At 41.9% G+C, this 17,497-nt stretch overlaps 2 protein-coding genes across 2 annotated transcripts; one reads left to right on the top strand and one right to left on the bottom strand.

Moving 5' to 3' along the window:
- Positions 1-2,041: 2,041 nt before the first annotated feature.
- On the top strand, positions 2,042-17,039 carry LOC308332501 (LIM and SH3 domain protein 1-like). Its single transcript, XM_080788440.1, has 7 exons — positions 2,042-2,192; positions 3,282-3,376; positions 6,729-6,813; positions 9,364-9,471; positions 12,160-12,229; positions 12,500-12,591; positions 16,541-17,039. The coding sequence occupies exons 1-7, from the start codon at positions 2,124-2,126 to the stop codon at positions 16,712-16,714; spliced, it is 693 nt and encodes a 230-aa protein (XP_080644566.1). The 5' UTR covers positions 2,042-2,123; the 3' UTR covers positions 16,715-17,039.
- LOC308333071 (kelch domain-containing protein 3-like) lies at positions 13,978-14,991 on the bottom strand (the record flags this gene model as incomplete). The annotated part of the gene is made up of 1 exon (XM_080789267.1): positions 13,978-14,991. One exon carries the CDS (start codon positions 14,989-14,991, stop codon positions 13,978-13,980), a length of 1,014 nt encoding a protein of 337 aa, XP_080645393.1.
- Positions 17,040-17,497: the final 458 nt, after the last annotated feature.

The raw sequence follows: 17,497 nt of genomic DNA, 5'->3' as shown, positions 1-17,497 counted from the left end.
ATCAACATATGGAATGAATTCTGTACTGCCCATATATGGAGCGTGTCTTGAGTGTACAGGGTTTGATGTGATCAGATCAACATATGGAATGTCAGAACAGATCAGCTCATATTGCATATTAATTGATTTTGAGAAGTTAATAGAGCCTTATTAGCAGCCATATCTACATGAAACAATAGGGCAAGCACAGGTGTGTGTTACTATAGCAATAAACCAACTAAGTCATGTTGGTGTTCCTGTCATATCCTGAGATCAACCATTCAGAGCAGCTGCTATTTTACAAGTTGCTGGGCTCTGACTAGTTGAATGCAACCACTAAATGTTCAATAAACCTGTGAGTGTGACTGTGAATTGTGAACCTTGTGTGACAGTATTTATTATGTAAATTAATATGGCTACCGACTGCCGTGAAAAAGTATTATATTATATTGAATGTGGACACAGCCACAGCTAGGTGACACTGACAGGTCTCTGTTATCAAAATATGTTAACGAACTGAATCCCCTCCCAACCCAGTCATATTAATACTCACATTCCTCGAGAGTCGAGACACCGGCTGAGGAGGGGTAAACGTAAACTTAATTATCACTCTATCAAACGCACGTCTTGTAGTGCAGTCACACTATCCATCCAATCCAACCTGGAAATCGTCATTACAGACCACTTGTTGCTAACCGCTCCTCTCTGGCCCGGGCCAGAGAGGAGCAGTGTCTGTAATGTCATGGTTTTTGATAATGATATTCGCCTTTATTTAATATAGCAGAATTTCGTTGCTCAAGACAAGACCCAGACCCATGCATAATCCGAGTGGAATAGTAAGAGAGTGGGGCACGCTTTGATCTCGCCGCAAAGTGGCCAGTGGGTGCCTTCCAAACATTGGAACTATCTCATTGAGATAGAATGAGCACTTCCGCATTCAATTGTTACAATTGGAGTCAACCGCTAGTGTCGCCACCATAGAGTTATTGGTCGCCACCTGGTCGCCACTCTCTTACTAGATTACGTTGTGGCCACTGCCCCAGAGCGACCAATGAAATGACGCAGATCGTGGAGGGGGAGGGTACGACTGAGAATATCCACTAAATAACTATTAAACCAGGCGTCCCAGTTGTCCAATCAATATTTATACTCCAGACATTGTATCAGAGAACAATCAGCAAGCAATGCAAAAAATATATAAAAGTGAGGGGGCACCCGGATTTGAACCGGGGACCTCTTGATCTGCAGTCAAATGCTCTACCACTGAGCTATACCCCCTGACGGTGACAATGTGGGTCTGTATGGGTTTATATACATTCCAAGACCTACAATTCAACATGCTGTTGTATATTACGGTATGTCGAGTGAGTCTATTAGTCAATACATATTTCCGATTGAAACACTCCCGTGATCCACCGCAAATAGCGATTTTAAGTTCGCGCGATCAAGGATTCTTTAACATTGGTTGTGAGTGACGGCGTGGAAGAATCGACTGCACTTAACCTATTTCTAAGACAGGGGGCGCCAAATCATTGAACATGCTTTTTCCATGGCTTTTTCCAACAATCACAAAGCTTCTACAAACCAGAAAGTCTAGCTCGTGTAGAAACTACCTCGGATTAAAACAAGACCAATGTCTCCACATGTTTACCGTGACTAGTTCTAGTAGGGTAGCTGACTGTCAGTGTTTAGAAGAACATTTGATTTGCTCTACTGTAGTGTCTGCTAAACTGCTACTCCTTATAAGGAGCCCCCAAGAGCCGTCTTGCCTCTGTTGCGTTACATCGGCATGTGTGACGAGTGACGACGAATTCCTTTAACTCCAAAGGTTCGAGGACCGTGGACGAATGTAATTTCCCCTTAAAACACGTGTCTAGAAAGAAAATTGAGTAGCCTACCAAATGTTTTTGGGCGACCAGCCATTTAACCTTTTCTTTGTACAACACTAAAATATAATATGAAGACCTCAGGCGTCACATTATTCGATAGGTCACCATTTGCTGGTTAACATCATGGTCAGTAGAAGAAGTTCAGTGACTCCTCCTCTACTCTGTCTCTTGTTGAGGTGAGGATAAGGTCGGTGGACTAGGCTAGTACATCTTTATTCTCATTATAGCGCGTTTCGGTGAAGAAATCCAATCACCATGAATCCCCCCTGTGGAAGATGCAAGAAAGCAGTTTATCCCACAGAAAAAATTAATTGCCTGGACAAGGTAAGGGATGGTCTTTAATTTAAATGTTACTAAAAACTGTACGAGTTTCAGTGCGTTTTCGTTAATTTCCCATATTAATTATAATCTTACAATTTATGGTTATTTATTTAGAGAGACTGATGGTGTAGCCTATAGGCCTACAATTATGCAATTATTAAAAAGTAAGTAATTAAGTATGTAGGCCTAAGTAAAAGTAAGTAAAACAACATTCCATGTGACATTTTTTTATAGGAGTCAAAGTCTCATTCTCTATGGCAGTGGTTCCCAAACTTCTTTCACGTCAAGGACCCCCAAATTGACACTAATTAATTAGCCCGCAGACCGCCATTTGAAAAGTCAGAGACCCCCATATAGAGATTTTTATGGCTCTATAGCAGTAATTCTCAACCCGTTTAATTTCAAGGACCCCCAGTTTGACATGCATATTAGTCTATGGACCCCCATTTAATGGCATTTATATCTCTGGGACCCTAATTTATATTGTAAAATCAATGTTAATTTAACTCTGAGAGTGTACAAATGGAACCAAATGGACCCATTAGGGTCCATTTGGTTCCATTTGTACACTCTCAGAATTACAGACGCATAAGGGTCCAGGGTCCATTTGGTTCCAAACTATCATTTAGCTAGGGACCCCTGGAACTCCCTCAAGGACCCCTGGGGGTCCCCAGACCCCAGTTTGGGAACCACTGCTATGGCACACATCTCACTGACGGACTTATCAACATCAATGCTGCCCTGCAAGCATCAGTGTTCCAGTTGTATTTCCCATGCCAACCTCAAAGCCCATCCAGTGAAGCTGACAGGCAACAGCTGTGCTCTCATGTTCAATGAAAACGGCATTTTCCCATGCTGTTATTTCAAATTATATTTAAATAGACATTTTAGCCTAGCTGTTCCAAATAGAGACATACTGTATGAGGCAGGGTCTTTTCCATGGATGTGGGCGAGTAATATTTACTGTGTCTTAAAAACTTACCATCACTGGAGACTAGAATGTTGTTCATGCCAATTCATTATATTGATCATCAATATTCCACTGTGAAATGTCTCTCATATATTCTCTGTCAATGTCTTGTCTTTTCCTAGTATTGGCACAAGAGCTGTTTCAGCTGTGAAGTGTGCAAGATGGCCTTGAGCATGAACAACTACAAAGGTTTTGACAAGAAACCTTACTGCAGTATGTGAGTGTTTACACTACAATAAAAAAAATGTACATTGTGAATCACTGTAGATAAAGAACCTCTTCTAGTAGGGATAGAGTGCAAGTGCACCCCAATTATGTCGCTCAAGTTCACATAATGTCCAATTGAAGCAAATCAACAGATATTAGCTCAGAAATATCAGTTATTTGCGAAGTACCTATAAAACAGAGGGAAGATGATTCTCTTATAACGTCTGGTATCTGAACAAAAGCACCCATTTGCTTGGTGGTTTGTGTAGACAGAGATGGACAGCAAAGATGTGTGTAAATGTGTTGTAAATAAGGAAGTGTGAGCAGACAGACGTTCTAATTATATGACCTTCCCTCAATGTGATCTGCCATGGTATTTGTTGTGCCATCAGTTTATCGCTACCGTTTATATCACAAACTCTCATATACTGAAATAAATTTCTGCAATCTATGGAACATCACACAAGCAAGAAATCAACAATGTGCAACCTCAACAATGATGGAGAAACATCTGTGGCAAAGACCCATTCATGCGACACCTTGAGTAGTGTTTGCCATAGGGCAGTGGTTCAAAAAGTGGGGTCCGGGGTGGACCCCCAGGGGTCCTTGAGGCCAGGGAGTTCCAGGGGGTCCCCAGCTAAATGATAGTTTGGAACCAAATGGACCCTTATGGGTCTGTAACTCTGAGAGTGTACAAATGGAACCAAATGGACCATTTTGGGTCTGTAACTCTGAAAGTGTACAAATGGAACCAAATAACGGGTCCTTGGTTCCATTTGTACACTATCAGAGTTAAATTAACATTTTTTACAATATACATTGGGGATCCCAGAGATATAAATGCCATTAAATGGGGGTCCGTAGACTAATGCATGTCAACCTGGGGGTCTTTGAAATTAAATGGGCTGAGAATCACTGCTCTTATGGAAGGTGACTAACATATCTTTTCAATTGGGGGTCCGTGGGCTAATTAGTGTCAATTTGGGGGTCCTTGACATGAAAAAGTTTTGGAACCAGTGCCATAGGGCATAGGCACATTATGAGACAATGGGCCTGTGGGCACGGACGTGTTAAAATCCCTGGATGCGTAAAAGCCAACGTCGCAATAATTCATCTTTACCTCAACAGGATTTACAGTGCACATACACACACTTGAAACCAACAGCATATTAACTAAGGCATACAATCACATGTATCTCAAAAGGAGCGTCATGAATCTTAGTGTAATGTTTATCCCTCAACCAACCTTAAGGAACCCCACAAAAAAAACATCCTCCTTGACCACAAGAACATCACCAGATTCTGTCCTACCATGACCCCAATGGTAAATGTAAACATGCTAGAGTTTAGCAAGAACGATCATTTTCATCAGTAGACAGTAGTCCCTATGCAGAAACAGAACCATTTATACAACTGACAGTATACATATACAAATATAATTATACAAATCCACAAGTAGAAAGAAATATGTATTGTGGGCCTTGGTATAGGCATGTGCAGATATGTCTCAAGTTTATTGTCGCACCAAGTTTTCCAGATGTAAAAGAGTAGGAGAAATTATTTTCTGTGCGCAAGCTCCAATGATTTGCAGGTACAAAATATACAGTAGTTATAAAAAATAGAGAATGACACAAAGGAAAAAAGACTGTCACCAAGACTGACACAGTGCTCATTGATTGACAAGTGGAAACCGTCTGGTCGTATAGGTATTGCTTGCCTAGCCTGTCTGACGACGACAACGGCATGGTCCTTGGGTGATCCTCTCAGTCTTGGCTGTGCACTGCTTCTCACATACAGTACGTCCTGTAGGGACTGGGAGGGAAGCTCACTTCTGACAATGCGCTCCGTGGCACTTTGCAGTCGAAGCCGGTGCAGCCAGTTCCCGTTGCAGGGGGTGATGCATCTTGTCAGGATCGATGCTCTTGATAGTGCTGTTGTAGAACGTCTGAGGCTGTACACATCTGGCAGCGTTAACTGGCTGTTCCCCTCTCACCTCGCTTCAATATCGTCATTCACCGTCATTTAAGTGAATGTTAAAAATATATTAGAAATAGAGGAACGGAAGCGCTGCAGGGATCTGTTAGTGGCTCTTAGATGGGTGCTCTTTGGTGATACAGGGATCTGTTAGTGGCTCTTAGATGGGTGCTCTTTGGTGATACAGGTAAAACCATATAGACAGAAGGCATCCTTCCTCCAAGTTGTACTGCTCTTCAAAGTGTGAATTGCAGACTTGAAAACAAAAGAATCCAAGGCACTCCGTCTTTGGTGAAAAATTAAATAGTTTATTTGATGATGAGCAAGGCAAATGAATAACAGGACCTACGCGTTTCGAGCAAAAGGTCTTCGTCAGGGTCTATCTGCCAGCTTGGCTGATTAGTCACCCTTAAGTACAACCAGGTGGTGGGTGTGATCCAATCACATCATGTCATTACATCGTTATTATTTCATTGGCATATAAATGATTTCATTTTAGTTACATTATTTCATTATTTCGTATATATATATTTGTGTTTCTGCTTGCTTATGTTGCTGTCTATACTTTTGCTTAGCTGCTCCATTTAGTGTCTAGGACTGGCAGTGGTCCATTTTGCACGCTTGACAAGCTCGTGATTCATGACCTCACCTGTGGCCTGTCTCCAGTTCACAAACTTTAATAGTGCCCTCATTCGAACAGTTTAAATTTGTAATTTGTAGCCCACACTGGCCACACAAGCTTATTTTTAATGATAGACTTAAAAATGTTAGCTGTTAGGGTTGCTGCCAGCTTTAATTGTTGTGTTTGTGATTGATTGATTGATTCATTGATTGAATAGTTTATTAGACAGAATTTATAAACAGCAACAGAGTACAGTCAAACACTCAAAAAAGGCCCTATTCTAATGATTGCAATCAATTCTCATGACATGAAAAATAACAACAAGATTCAATATCATCAGAGTAAAAACAACAAAAAAGTCCATAACAACACAGTAAAAATCATTTCCTCTCCCTTGGGCCTGCTGAAAGGTTGTTTTAAAAGATGCAAGTGATTTGCATTTTAGGGAAGGGGTCAGGGCATTCCACGCTTGGGTGGCGGTGCTGTAGAAGGATAATTTACCCATATTTGTTTTGAAAATGGGTGGTACCAGATCGTTGTTCTTGCTCCCTCTAGTATTGTAGCTGTGGGTGTTGCTCACGTTTTTGAGGTAGTTAGTCAGGTATGCGAATACTACTGAGGGCATTGAGGGCAAGGTAGCTGTTATAATTTTGAAGGTCAAGCTCATTTTCATTTGTCTTCTAACCAAAGCTATGTTTTATTTAATGAGTTTGGAGGGAAGGTGGAATACATCTAAAATTTCTCTTGTTTTTCTGGTTTCTTTCAGGCATTACCCCAAAATGTCCTTCACCATAGTGAACGAAACCCCAGAGAACCTACGACTTAAACAGCAGACCATGCTCAATAGCCAGGTTAGACACACACACACACACACACACACACACACACACACACACACACACACACACACACGCACACACACACACACACACACACACACACACACACACACACACACACACACACACACACACACACACACACACACACACACACACACACACACACAGTACATAGACACACACATACTGAAATTTGTCAGGAAGTTTTTAAAATCTGAAATTTGCCACATTAAACCCTGAAATCTCAGAGATTCTTCTCGGAAATCTCTGAGATGAATCTAGCAATTCTGTGAGTTTTTAATGTCAGAAATTTGCGACATTCTTCTCAGAAATCTCTGAGATTAATGTCAGATTTTGGATAGACAGGAAACTGAGGGCAGAGAGGAAGAGTTGCATGCAACACAGGTCTGATACAGTATGTGCAGGGCTAGGGCTGGACATACAGTAGCACAATTAGTGCCCTAAGATTACTCTGGTGCTCAAGTAGTACAAATTTAACTGAGCAACTTTGACCAGGATAAGGATTATCTTTACTTTTACTCAATTACTGGGGTTGAGTATTTGGCTTGTATAAATCCTTGCCAATCAAGAGCCCTTGTGGCCTCCAGTCAGTGGAGGCCCCTATAGGCTTCAGACAATGCCGTAAAGCGGCCCTGCACACATCTGTTTAGCATTAGCATAAAGGTCAGTGAACCCAATGATGGTAATGTCACGAAGACCCTCAGCTCTCTCTTCCCCTTGTCCAACTTACACAAGGTGCCAAACTTACGATGCTGTTTCTGTTTCTATGCAATTCACCCTAAAAACTACATTAATCCAAAAGTAACAATGCTCAAACTACGGCAACTGAAAACATTTCAAAATATTTGAATGACATTGCTGTAGTTTAAAATCCCCAGTTAAACACAAATCATTGAGGGAGAGTTATACCTTCAATGATTTTGTAACAGATTCAAATGAATGCAGTCCATGAAGCTTCAATATGTGAAGTTCAGATATATCAAGTTGCACTGTGTACTTCTTTGATGATGAGTGCTGATACAAGTAGGCTGTAAGACGTTTCTCTCTTTCTCCCTTTCCTTTCCCTTCATCCCTGCTAAACTGCGTTCATTGTTTATAACCATAAAAGTCAAGGCGAGCAAGCTCGCTCACTGAGACAGCATATTCCTCATAGCAAGTACATGACTCACCCCTGTGTGTGTGTGTGTGTGTGTGTGTGTGTGTGTGTGTGTGTGTGTGTGTGTGTGTGTGTGTGTGTGTGTGTGTGTGTGTGTCAGTGTGTGTGTGTGTGTGTGTGTGTGTGTGCGTGCGTGTGTGCGTGCCACAGGGGTCTGTTTTCTATGAAATAAACATTTTGGGTTATGTTTCTACAAACAACTGTGGGTTAAAAAGAAAAACATGTCTACTGTTGATGTATCATACAGGAGCCAACTTTTTAAACATGATGGGAGGTCATGTAGGATGTTTACCTACAGACTGCACCCTCAGAACATTATGCCTTTCACCTGAAAATGTCTCATTTCATCTTTTCATTTCTCATTTCATTTTTACTATTAGTAAAAAATGAGCTACTTGAAGCCCAGCACCCACATTGTAGGTGGAATACTAGCCAAAAAATCTAGTATCGTCAAGTACATTGGGTGTATACGTAGGTACTGTAAAAAGGCAGTCCAAGTACAGTTGCACTTGCTACTCGGGTCTGTTTTACTAAGAATAGTGGTTAAACAAGGGTTTGGCACTGTCACTTGACAGAATGCAGACTCACAGACAGCTATATGCCTTGTGAGAAACCTTAAAGTGTGCTCCTTCCGATGCTGTGTCTTAACAAGGATCGAGACAAACTGTACATTTGGTTGGATGTTTGTTCCTTTTATTCCTGGCTGTGACCCATATACATACTTACCGTATATACAGTACTTCTATCTATTGGTCTCCACAGACGGATAGAAACTCGCTCGTTGACGTGCAATTTTCAGAGAGGGTGTAATTCAGATTTTTATGGTTAGGAAATTATTCAGGAAATTATTGTATGATGTACGATGAATGCGTAGGATGCTGTGCCAAGGTTTTGTACTATACTGTAATATACTGTCTGCAGTGCTAATAATTTCATCCATTGTCCACGCACAAGCCTATAGCCTATATAGGCCTACATGCGCACAGGGGATAATTATGGTATACCGTCTGAAAAAACCTGGACTACAGCACTGGACTGGAGGAACCGATTTACTCATTAACTGGCATATAATGTTCTCAGCATATTTATTTTCAAGGTTGCCTGATGTTACTCAGCTGCTATTGCATGCTGGTGTCACGCAATGAAAATAGCCCATCTACTGTACAAGCTCACAGTGCCTTGCAAGTTGCGACGCAGACCATTATGAGCTTCTAGAGCTGCTATTTTGGGGCAGATCTACACGCAACCAAAAGTAGAAATCAAGCATTCATTCATCCGCTTGTCAGCATTCATGAGCTGCTCGAATACTAGTACATGCCTCTATTTTAGCTTATGGCTGTTTAGAATCTCAGTAGTAATGTATGTTTCTGTGTGTGCACCAGGCGCTGTACAAGGAGGATTTTGAGAAGAACAAGGGGAAAGCGTTCCACTTTGTGGCCGACACTCCAGAGATGCAAAGAGTGAAGAAAACACAGGATCAGATAAGCAATGTGAGTGTGGGGCATGTCTAAAGCCCATCGCACACCGTCTGCGACCGTCTGCGGCGCGGCGCGTTGCCGCGCGGTGCCGCCTGGAAAATAGAACTGTGTTCTATCGGCGCGCCGGGCGGCGCGGCGCGGCGCGCCGGACGGAGCCGGTGTGCGATAGGTTCATTGAAAATAATGGAGGTGGCCGTGTCCGCCGCGCGGCGCCGCGCGGCGGACGCAGCCGGTGTGTGGTGGGCTGTCAAATCCAGAATGTAGTAGGCCTACTAGTTGTACACTTCCTGAGTTAAATTACCTCTCAGCTTTTTGAAAAGTATGCACAGTATATTCCACCAGAATGTAAAAGGCCCCATTGAAATCCATAGAACACCAATTGCTTGGTGAAATTGACAGGAAAACATAATGTGAAATGTTAAATGATAGTGAATTCAGAGAGACAAAGGCTCTAGTTCCTCTCTCACAGGACAATGGAGAAAGAGATATATAGATGACCATGGCCAGGTCAACTCTTTTAGTACGTAAACAAACACAAACAAAGTTGATTCAGACAATATAGAAAGCATCACCAAAACTCATACTGATTTTTCTTTTTAATATTCTTTTTAAATTCCTGTTGATTTTACTATTTGAAGATCTGGATCCTGATCCAGGGATCCAGTCAGGGGTTTCTTCCTAATAAAATTGGCAAAATAAATGGCTAAAGAAATCAACAGGAAGTTAACAGTTTTATAAAATAAAAAAACAGCATAAGTTTTGGTGATGCTCTATATTGTCTGAATCAACTTTGTGTTAGTTTACGTACTAAAAAAGTGACTTTGAGAGCTGTTTCAGCGTACAATGTAAGTCAATGAGGAGCATATTTAGAGCCACATCATGGCAAGGTAACTACACAACCCAAACCTCTACAAAAGTGGTCTTACCCTTTAAAGGGAAATATTAAAGCTGAAACCCCCTATATAACCATTGAGGCTTTTTTACCGTACGTCTGTACCTACCTAACTAATCAGAAATTATATATAGAGAAAAACAAACAAGAAAATGACAGCTGTTTGTCCCTTAAGGACATGCACAAATTACAAAAACCGCAGTCAACCGTTCTATCATCTTTATTTACACAAGTACAACCGAAGCCAGTCATTTCACTGCACAAACATGCAGCTACAAATTATTCTTCCCAAATTTTTCTGTCAGACATTTTTTTAGAGAGTTTTTGGAGTAATGCCGATCAGCACAAGAGGCTGGAAGTTTCTGTCAGGAGAAGGGGTCCCAGTTGCGGGGCTGTGGTGGTCTCTCTAGGCGGGAGCCAGCCATGGATGTCAGCATACAATCCTTCAGAGACACTCAGAGGCAACATTTCAGACATTTCTCCAAGTCCACCAAGCAGAGGCTGCCCTATATGGTCAAAGTCTCTCAGCTGTGGACTCAGAGGGAACGTCCGCTCTCGCACTTACGCACGCACGCACGCACGCACGCACGCACGCACACACACACACACACACACACACACACACACACACACACACGCACACACACACACACACACACACACACACACACACACACACACTCTCTCTCTCTCTCTCTCTCTGTGGGAGCAGTAGCAGGAAGGAATGATGTGTGAAGTCGTCTCAAAGGGTCTCAAATGTTTCATTACTATGCTAGGCTAGTTTATTTTCTTTCATGTCAAATCATTCTTTCTTTCTATCTATCTTGCTTTATCTCTATCTTTGTGTTGGATTCTTTCTTTGTTATCTGCAGGATGCATCTTCCGCTTAAGTTATTTTCTTTCTGTTTCCTGTCTCCATCTGTCCAACTGGATGAGTGTTTTGCTTGTTTCTCCAGTGGTCCTGTGAGGACAGTAGGTCAGAAGAGGCCAGTGACCCCCATCTCTTCCTGGATGAAGGTCCAGTTTCTCCCCTATACGTCTCGTTTTAGGGTATATCTAGATTCTAGACTATGTCCTTTTCCGTGACTCCATGTTAAGACTATTGTTCCAAAATGGTTTGTCCAGCATAAACTTGAATGTAGTTCAAAGCATGCGTGGCATGTTTATGAATGCAGAGTAGATCCTTTGCTATCCGATGACTCAATAGAGCGTCGCAGTCCCACCCCCTTTCAGAAGTGGCCCATGAAATGAATCCTTATGCATTTTTCCCATAGGCTTTTCTTAAAGTATGTATTTAAAGACGGTTACGCCGCGGACAAAGCCAACTCGGATCGTGACAAATCATGACAATGAACACAATATTTTGGGCCGATCAAATCATTAGAAAGAAGAAAATAAAGGCAGGAGACAACACTATTTGTTTTGTTTTTCTTCTTATAAATTATTGGGATTCATTTCCTGGGCCACTCGTCGTTCTGAAAGGGGGAGGGACTGCAACACTCTATTGCAACCGGATGGCAAAGTTTACTCTAGAAAATAAAATAAAAATAAATCCCCTGCACAGCTGAGCTGTCTCCTCATCATAACACCATAATCCAAAACACCTAAAATGGTAGGCTTCATCTCACAGCCTGTCCTGAGAGAGAGAGAGAGAGAGAGAGAGAGAGAGAGAGAGAGAGAGAGAGATAGTGTGTGTAGTAGGGTAGGGGTATCCATATCCATGTTGTCAAACTTGAGTTAGAGGGAATGGTGAGGATATGGTGACCCCTTGTGGTTCTGACAATTCATTTGTGTGTTTTTGTGATCAGATCAAGTACCACGAGGAATTCGAAAAGAGCAAGGTTCGCAGTGATGCTCCTCCCCCTGAAAACAGGAAAGGTACTGTATGATACATCCTCCTGTATATTGATATCCATTACTATATTTCGTATTTGATCAGAGGCGACCGTAAGGTTTTTCTGAGTGACCGTTTCAAGAGCTAACATTGGACCCCTGATTTTAGCCCCCCCTATTTTCGGCTCCTGTTTTAATTGCTGCATTGATCACATGAATGTGTGTGTGTGTGTGTGTGTGTGTGTGTGTGTGTGTGTGTGTGTGTGTGTGTGTGTGTGTGCGCGCGCGTGTGTGCGTGTGTGTGTGCGTGAGTAGATGATGAAGAGAAGCAGCAAGCCCAGCCTCAGGTGTACAATCAACAGCGAGGGCCAGTGCAACCTGCTGCCGTAGCACCACCCAGTGGTGGGGTAAGGAACACACATGGGGATGGCATGGTTGGCAACATAGGTTTAGTGCTTCAACCACATAATCCTTGATCCTTGGTTAGATTCCCTCTGGAGACTGTTGTCTATTTTATGCCCTCTCTGGCTAGTTTCTCTTTCTGTCTCTCTGCTCTAAATGAAAAAGCAAAATACTGCATAAAAGAATCCTCTTTAAATGATATGATGACCTATATTAATGAAGAAAGCTAAAGAACCCATAATTGATGATTGGTTGAATTGTATCATTCAACTGTATTGTATCACGGATCCCGTTAAAATGCTTTGCTTAGCATGTATGAAGAATGTATTCAATCAGTCACAGTCAGAGAGAGGTGGCTCCTACAATAACATACAATATGGGTGATCCACCAGTTGCCAGCCTGATGAAGATTTTTCAATAAATTAATAGTGGCATCCAATCACCCCTTTATCAATATATTGCAAATTGGAGCCTTGGTATATGATGGTAGCAGAAACCCCAACATCCCCTGGAAACTTGGAATGGAAATGTGACTCTCCTATTTTTTTTGTTTGTTTTGTAGAGTTGTCTACGAAATCAGACAGTGTGATCAGAAATACGTATACACTAAAGCTCTTTCAAAATAAGTAGTTACAGTAGCCGCACTGAGTGCAGTAAAATAGGAATCGAATAATCAAGAGCATATGAATGTTTAAAATAGGTATTGATTACTAATCTATTATTTTAGTAAATTATATATAATCCTTTATAAACAATTACATTGATTAGTTTAATTAAAGGGGGTGTCAGTGATTTCAGTAAAAAAAAGTAATTTCAGTTTTTGGCTGTGGGACCCAAGCTTTCATCCAATCAGGATAGAGAACAAAAACGAAACCTAAGGTTTTTTGACCCCCAGGGGTTAACTGGGGACAGGGAGGAACTCCTTATATGGTCAGCACACTCTATAGTAGGGAAGATTATCACAACAAAACAAAAAAATAAGTGATATTTGAATTAAGTGAAATCACTGACTCTACCTTTAACTGTTGCAACCTTTAACTGTACTCAAAACTCATCTGTTTTATGTTTATATGCTGCTGTAAATGTAGTTATTGTGCTGTGTAGCTTTTGTCCAACTACCCCCTTGTCCTTACATGGTAAAATAAAACAAAACACAAACAAAAAAATGTTGTGAAGCTACCCACAAGCTCCTGGAAATGTAATTAAGCCAGTAGTTTATCCTTATACTAATGTATAACCAACTGCCCAACACTGCAATCAGGACACACCACTACAGGTCTTCTGGGACTCACTAGGGTATTATTTTTGTACACACAATGACAGAACCGAGTTATAATAACTTATTCACCATTTAATTTGTTTTTATTGGGCTTCGTGGGTTTAGAGGACTGTTATCCTTTCAGTTGCTTTTCGCTGTGCATGGCTGCCATTTCCCACCTGATGTCGTGTGGGAGTCCAGACTGCTCCAGACCGTACTGAATAACTGGTAGCTTACATAATGTCTTGAGGCTCGGACTGAAGTCTAAGACATACAGGTCACCAGGGTTGTTGACTCCTCCCAAGAGGATGATACGATCTCCCACCATGCAACAGCACATTTTAAACATCTCATGTGGGCGTTTCCCCTTGGGCTCAACCTTCTTCCACGAGAAGGTCTCTGGACTGAATTTCCACATATCATTTAGGTTTCCTATACCACCAAATATGTACAGCTCTCCATTGTAGGTAGAGGCTGAATGACCGTAGCGTCCTCCTGGTAGAAGCTGTGTAGAAAGTGTGTACAGCCAGAGGTTGGTCTCTGTGTCAAACACTCTGATGTTGTGGTACGGGTCCAACCCGTTCCAGCCTCCAAATACAAACATCTTTGTACCGATGACAGTAGCAGAGTGACCAAATGAAACAGGAGGTGGTGTTCCTCTGATGTTAATTAAAGTCCAGACCATTGTGGTGGTGTCCAACTTGTAGATGTCATTAGTCCATTCAGTCCCGGTCAAGGCCAATCCTCCATGAATAAACATGACCTTCCCCCAAACACAGGCTGAGTGGTTCATCCTCCCCTTTGGAACGGTTCCAGAAACCTGTGGTTTGAACCATCTGTGGGCGTCAACATCAAATGCATAAAGAACATTGCAGCAAGGATATCCTCCCCAGAGGTAGACAATATCTTCAATCAGCACAGCTGTGTGGCCCTCACGCCTGGAGGGAACCTCAAGGTGAGGTTCTCCTGTTCCAGGGGTCACTGGGGTCAACCTCCTCCAGCATAAAGACATAGTGTTGAAGACCTTAACTTCAATGGGATCTCTTCTCCTCTTGTTTCCTCCAAAGCAGTAGATCTCGTGTCCGACCACCACAGCAGCCTGGTCCTTCCTATATTCTCCTTCCAGATGTATCGTCCAGTGAAACATTTCACACAGCAGCTCTACCGTCAATAAGTGTTAACAACTAGTTTACAGATGAACTTATTAGGATGAAGGCAGCTAGGTTTCCTCGTTGCAAGTCACTAACTGATGTTTATAGTATCGGACAAGGCTTTATAAAGAACAATTACACCGTTGTGATGTCATTGCATGATTGCATCATAATGTAGGATGGCTAATATGGTCACGCAAGTTCCTACCCGGAAGGAGGAGTGAAATCGCCTGATGCGCTTTTGAGCAACTTAATGCAAGTGGATGGAAGGAGAACTCTGATGCCAACTCTATTCATATATACTCTAAGGGGCAGACGCATGTTGTCTCAGTAAGACAGTCCCTCCCCCCTCTCCACAAGGTGGGGCGAGTGCAGCAAAGCATCATGGTCATTGTAGTCTGGACTACATGTCTCAGTGAGACAGCCCTCTGCCTCTCCACAAGGTGGGGCTGAGTGCAGCAAAGCATCATGGTCATTGTAGTCTGGACTACAGTGAGTGGATTGTGGTGGAGTAGAATATTTTATAATATAGGTCTTCAACGGTTAAAAGAAAACCCGCTGGAAATCGCTGGCAACGGCAGCTAGAGACGATGTCTTACTCTGAGTTGAGTCTCAGAGAATTCAAAAAAATATATTAAAAAAAATATGCTGTGACTATGCGCCCACTGCGCAGAAAGCATGGAATTACGGATGTGTATATTACAGGAAAACTCCCGTTAAACTTTCCAACAAACTCTGGTAAACTCCCGAATTGTACCATCACACCTGTATATTATACCGTATATTAACTGTATAAATTATGTCTGCTAAACTTGAGGTTTGCGGGCAAAAATACAGTGCCCATAATTGCCCGTTAACTCCTCTTTTCACGCAGTGTCCGTTCCGTAGTTATGGGAAGTCTTGTGATGACGTGATTTATGACATTTAGAGGGGCAGGTGCTCAAGTGAAAAAAAAGGGCACCTTGTGCAGCACATTTTGGGGCGGGAACCCATTTTGGTACTTTAGCTATTGAAAAATAGCAGATCTACAAGCTCATAGCGCGCGCTACGAGCTTGTAGGTCTGCTATTTCTTTTTTAATTGAAGAACCACTGACATAGAAACATATAGCTTTAGATTGTGGGGGCCTAAATAATATAGTAGAAGCGTTTTTTATCAAGAATTGATCAATGTCACCATGGTCCACACACTACAAATTAAGAAAAAAAAGGTATTTTATACTTTTTTCTTTTTTTTTAAAGAGCACATTGCCAAAAGTGTCTATCTGTGCACGCCACTGGACAATAGCTGATCTACAAGCTCACAACTTGAGCTGTGAGCTTGTAGATGGCATCAACGCCCACCAAAATACATTTTAGTCGACTAAATCAACTGTAGATTTAGTCGACTTAAAGCTTATGATATTTAGTCGACTAACACTAAAACATTCCAGGTGACTAAAATGTAACTGAAACTAAATGACAATGACAAAAACGAAAATCAAAATTTGCTGCCAAAAACGACACTGATCATGGAGTGTGAACACGTGTGTCTCTGTCTCTTCCAGAAGCGCTACCAGGCCTTGTACAGCTACACGGCGGCAGATGCAGATGAGGTGTCCCTGCAGGAGGGGGACCTCATCTCAGACGTGGAGCCCATCGATGAGGGCTGGATATTCGGACGCAATCAGCGCACGGGCCAGCGTGGTATGCTGCCCGCCAACTACGTTCAGGCCGTCTGAAAGAACGAAAGATGTCACCAAACCTCGAGAGAGACAGACAGAGATGTATCATCAAGGGATAACCCGGGGATTTTCACTCTCTAGCATACTGTATGCACACCCCGGTAGAAATTCAGGAGCAGTCAACGTCCAACATTAGTTGTCCTGGGGATCCACAGACACCACCGGCATTCGAGAATCGTTTTTATTCGTTTTTGACATAGAATGAAGCCAGGTTACCTGTTCTTTTCTTATTTTTGTAACATATTCACCTATAATGATATGGCCAAAATAGCAGTGCACCATGGGTTAAAGTGGTTAAATGTCAGAAGTTATATTTTTCAACCTGAAGAGGGTGGCACTAGTTTACAGGTCTCCAGAGGGGCCAGTATTTATGGATGACTTTATGAATTCATACACAGTCAAATCCCTGGTGTTCATTTTAATCTGACTGTACAAATGGAACCGTAAGGGTTAGTTACATTTGTAGACTCCCATTGTAGCCCCCCCCCAAAAAATATATATATATATCAATGTGTGGTGATTCTTTGTCTTAAATCTTGACAGAAATACTGATTGTTGGAATCCAAATGCATTGTGATGGATAAGTACCAGTTGGTAAGGGTATAGGTATTATGCATACTGACTGTGACAACCATGTCAAATAGATCTTTAGTGGTTCTAACTTGATTTTATACGGTTACCTGAATTCTCTATTTACAATTAAGGGATCCCGCCGTTTATCAACCATCCACTGGTTGATAAACGGCTAGAAATTTGTGGGCCATGAAATTAGCTTTTTCT

This window comes from Protomyctophum bolini, assembly GCF_963924005.1.
Source record: "Protomyctophum bolini genome assembly, chromosome: 18".
NCBI classification, from domain to species: domain Eukaryota; kingdom Metazoa; phylum Chordata; class Actinopteri; order Myctophiformes; family Myctophidae; genus Protomyctophum; species Protomyctophum bolini.
The sequence above is the reverse complement of the archived record's forward strand: the minus strand, read 5'-3'. Positions and strand labels throughout refer to the sequence as shown.

Bases quoted from the DNA above. Each gene is read 5' to 3' on its own strand.
- LOC308332501 (XM_080788440.1), top strand. From the start codon at position 2,124: ATGAATCCCCCCTGTGGAAGATGCAAGAAAGCAGTTTATCCCACAGAA. The intron at 2,193-3,281 runs GTAAGGGATGGT...GTCTTTTCCTAG, and splicing joins AAATTAATTGCCTGGACAAG to TATTGGCACAAGAGCTGTTT. The intron at 12,230-12,499 runs GTACTGTATGAT...GTGCGTGAGTAG, and splicing joins TCCCCCTGAAAACAGGAAAG to ATGATGAAGAGAAGCAGCAA.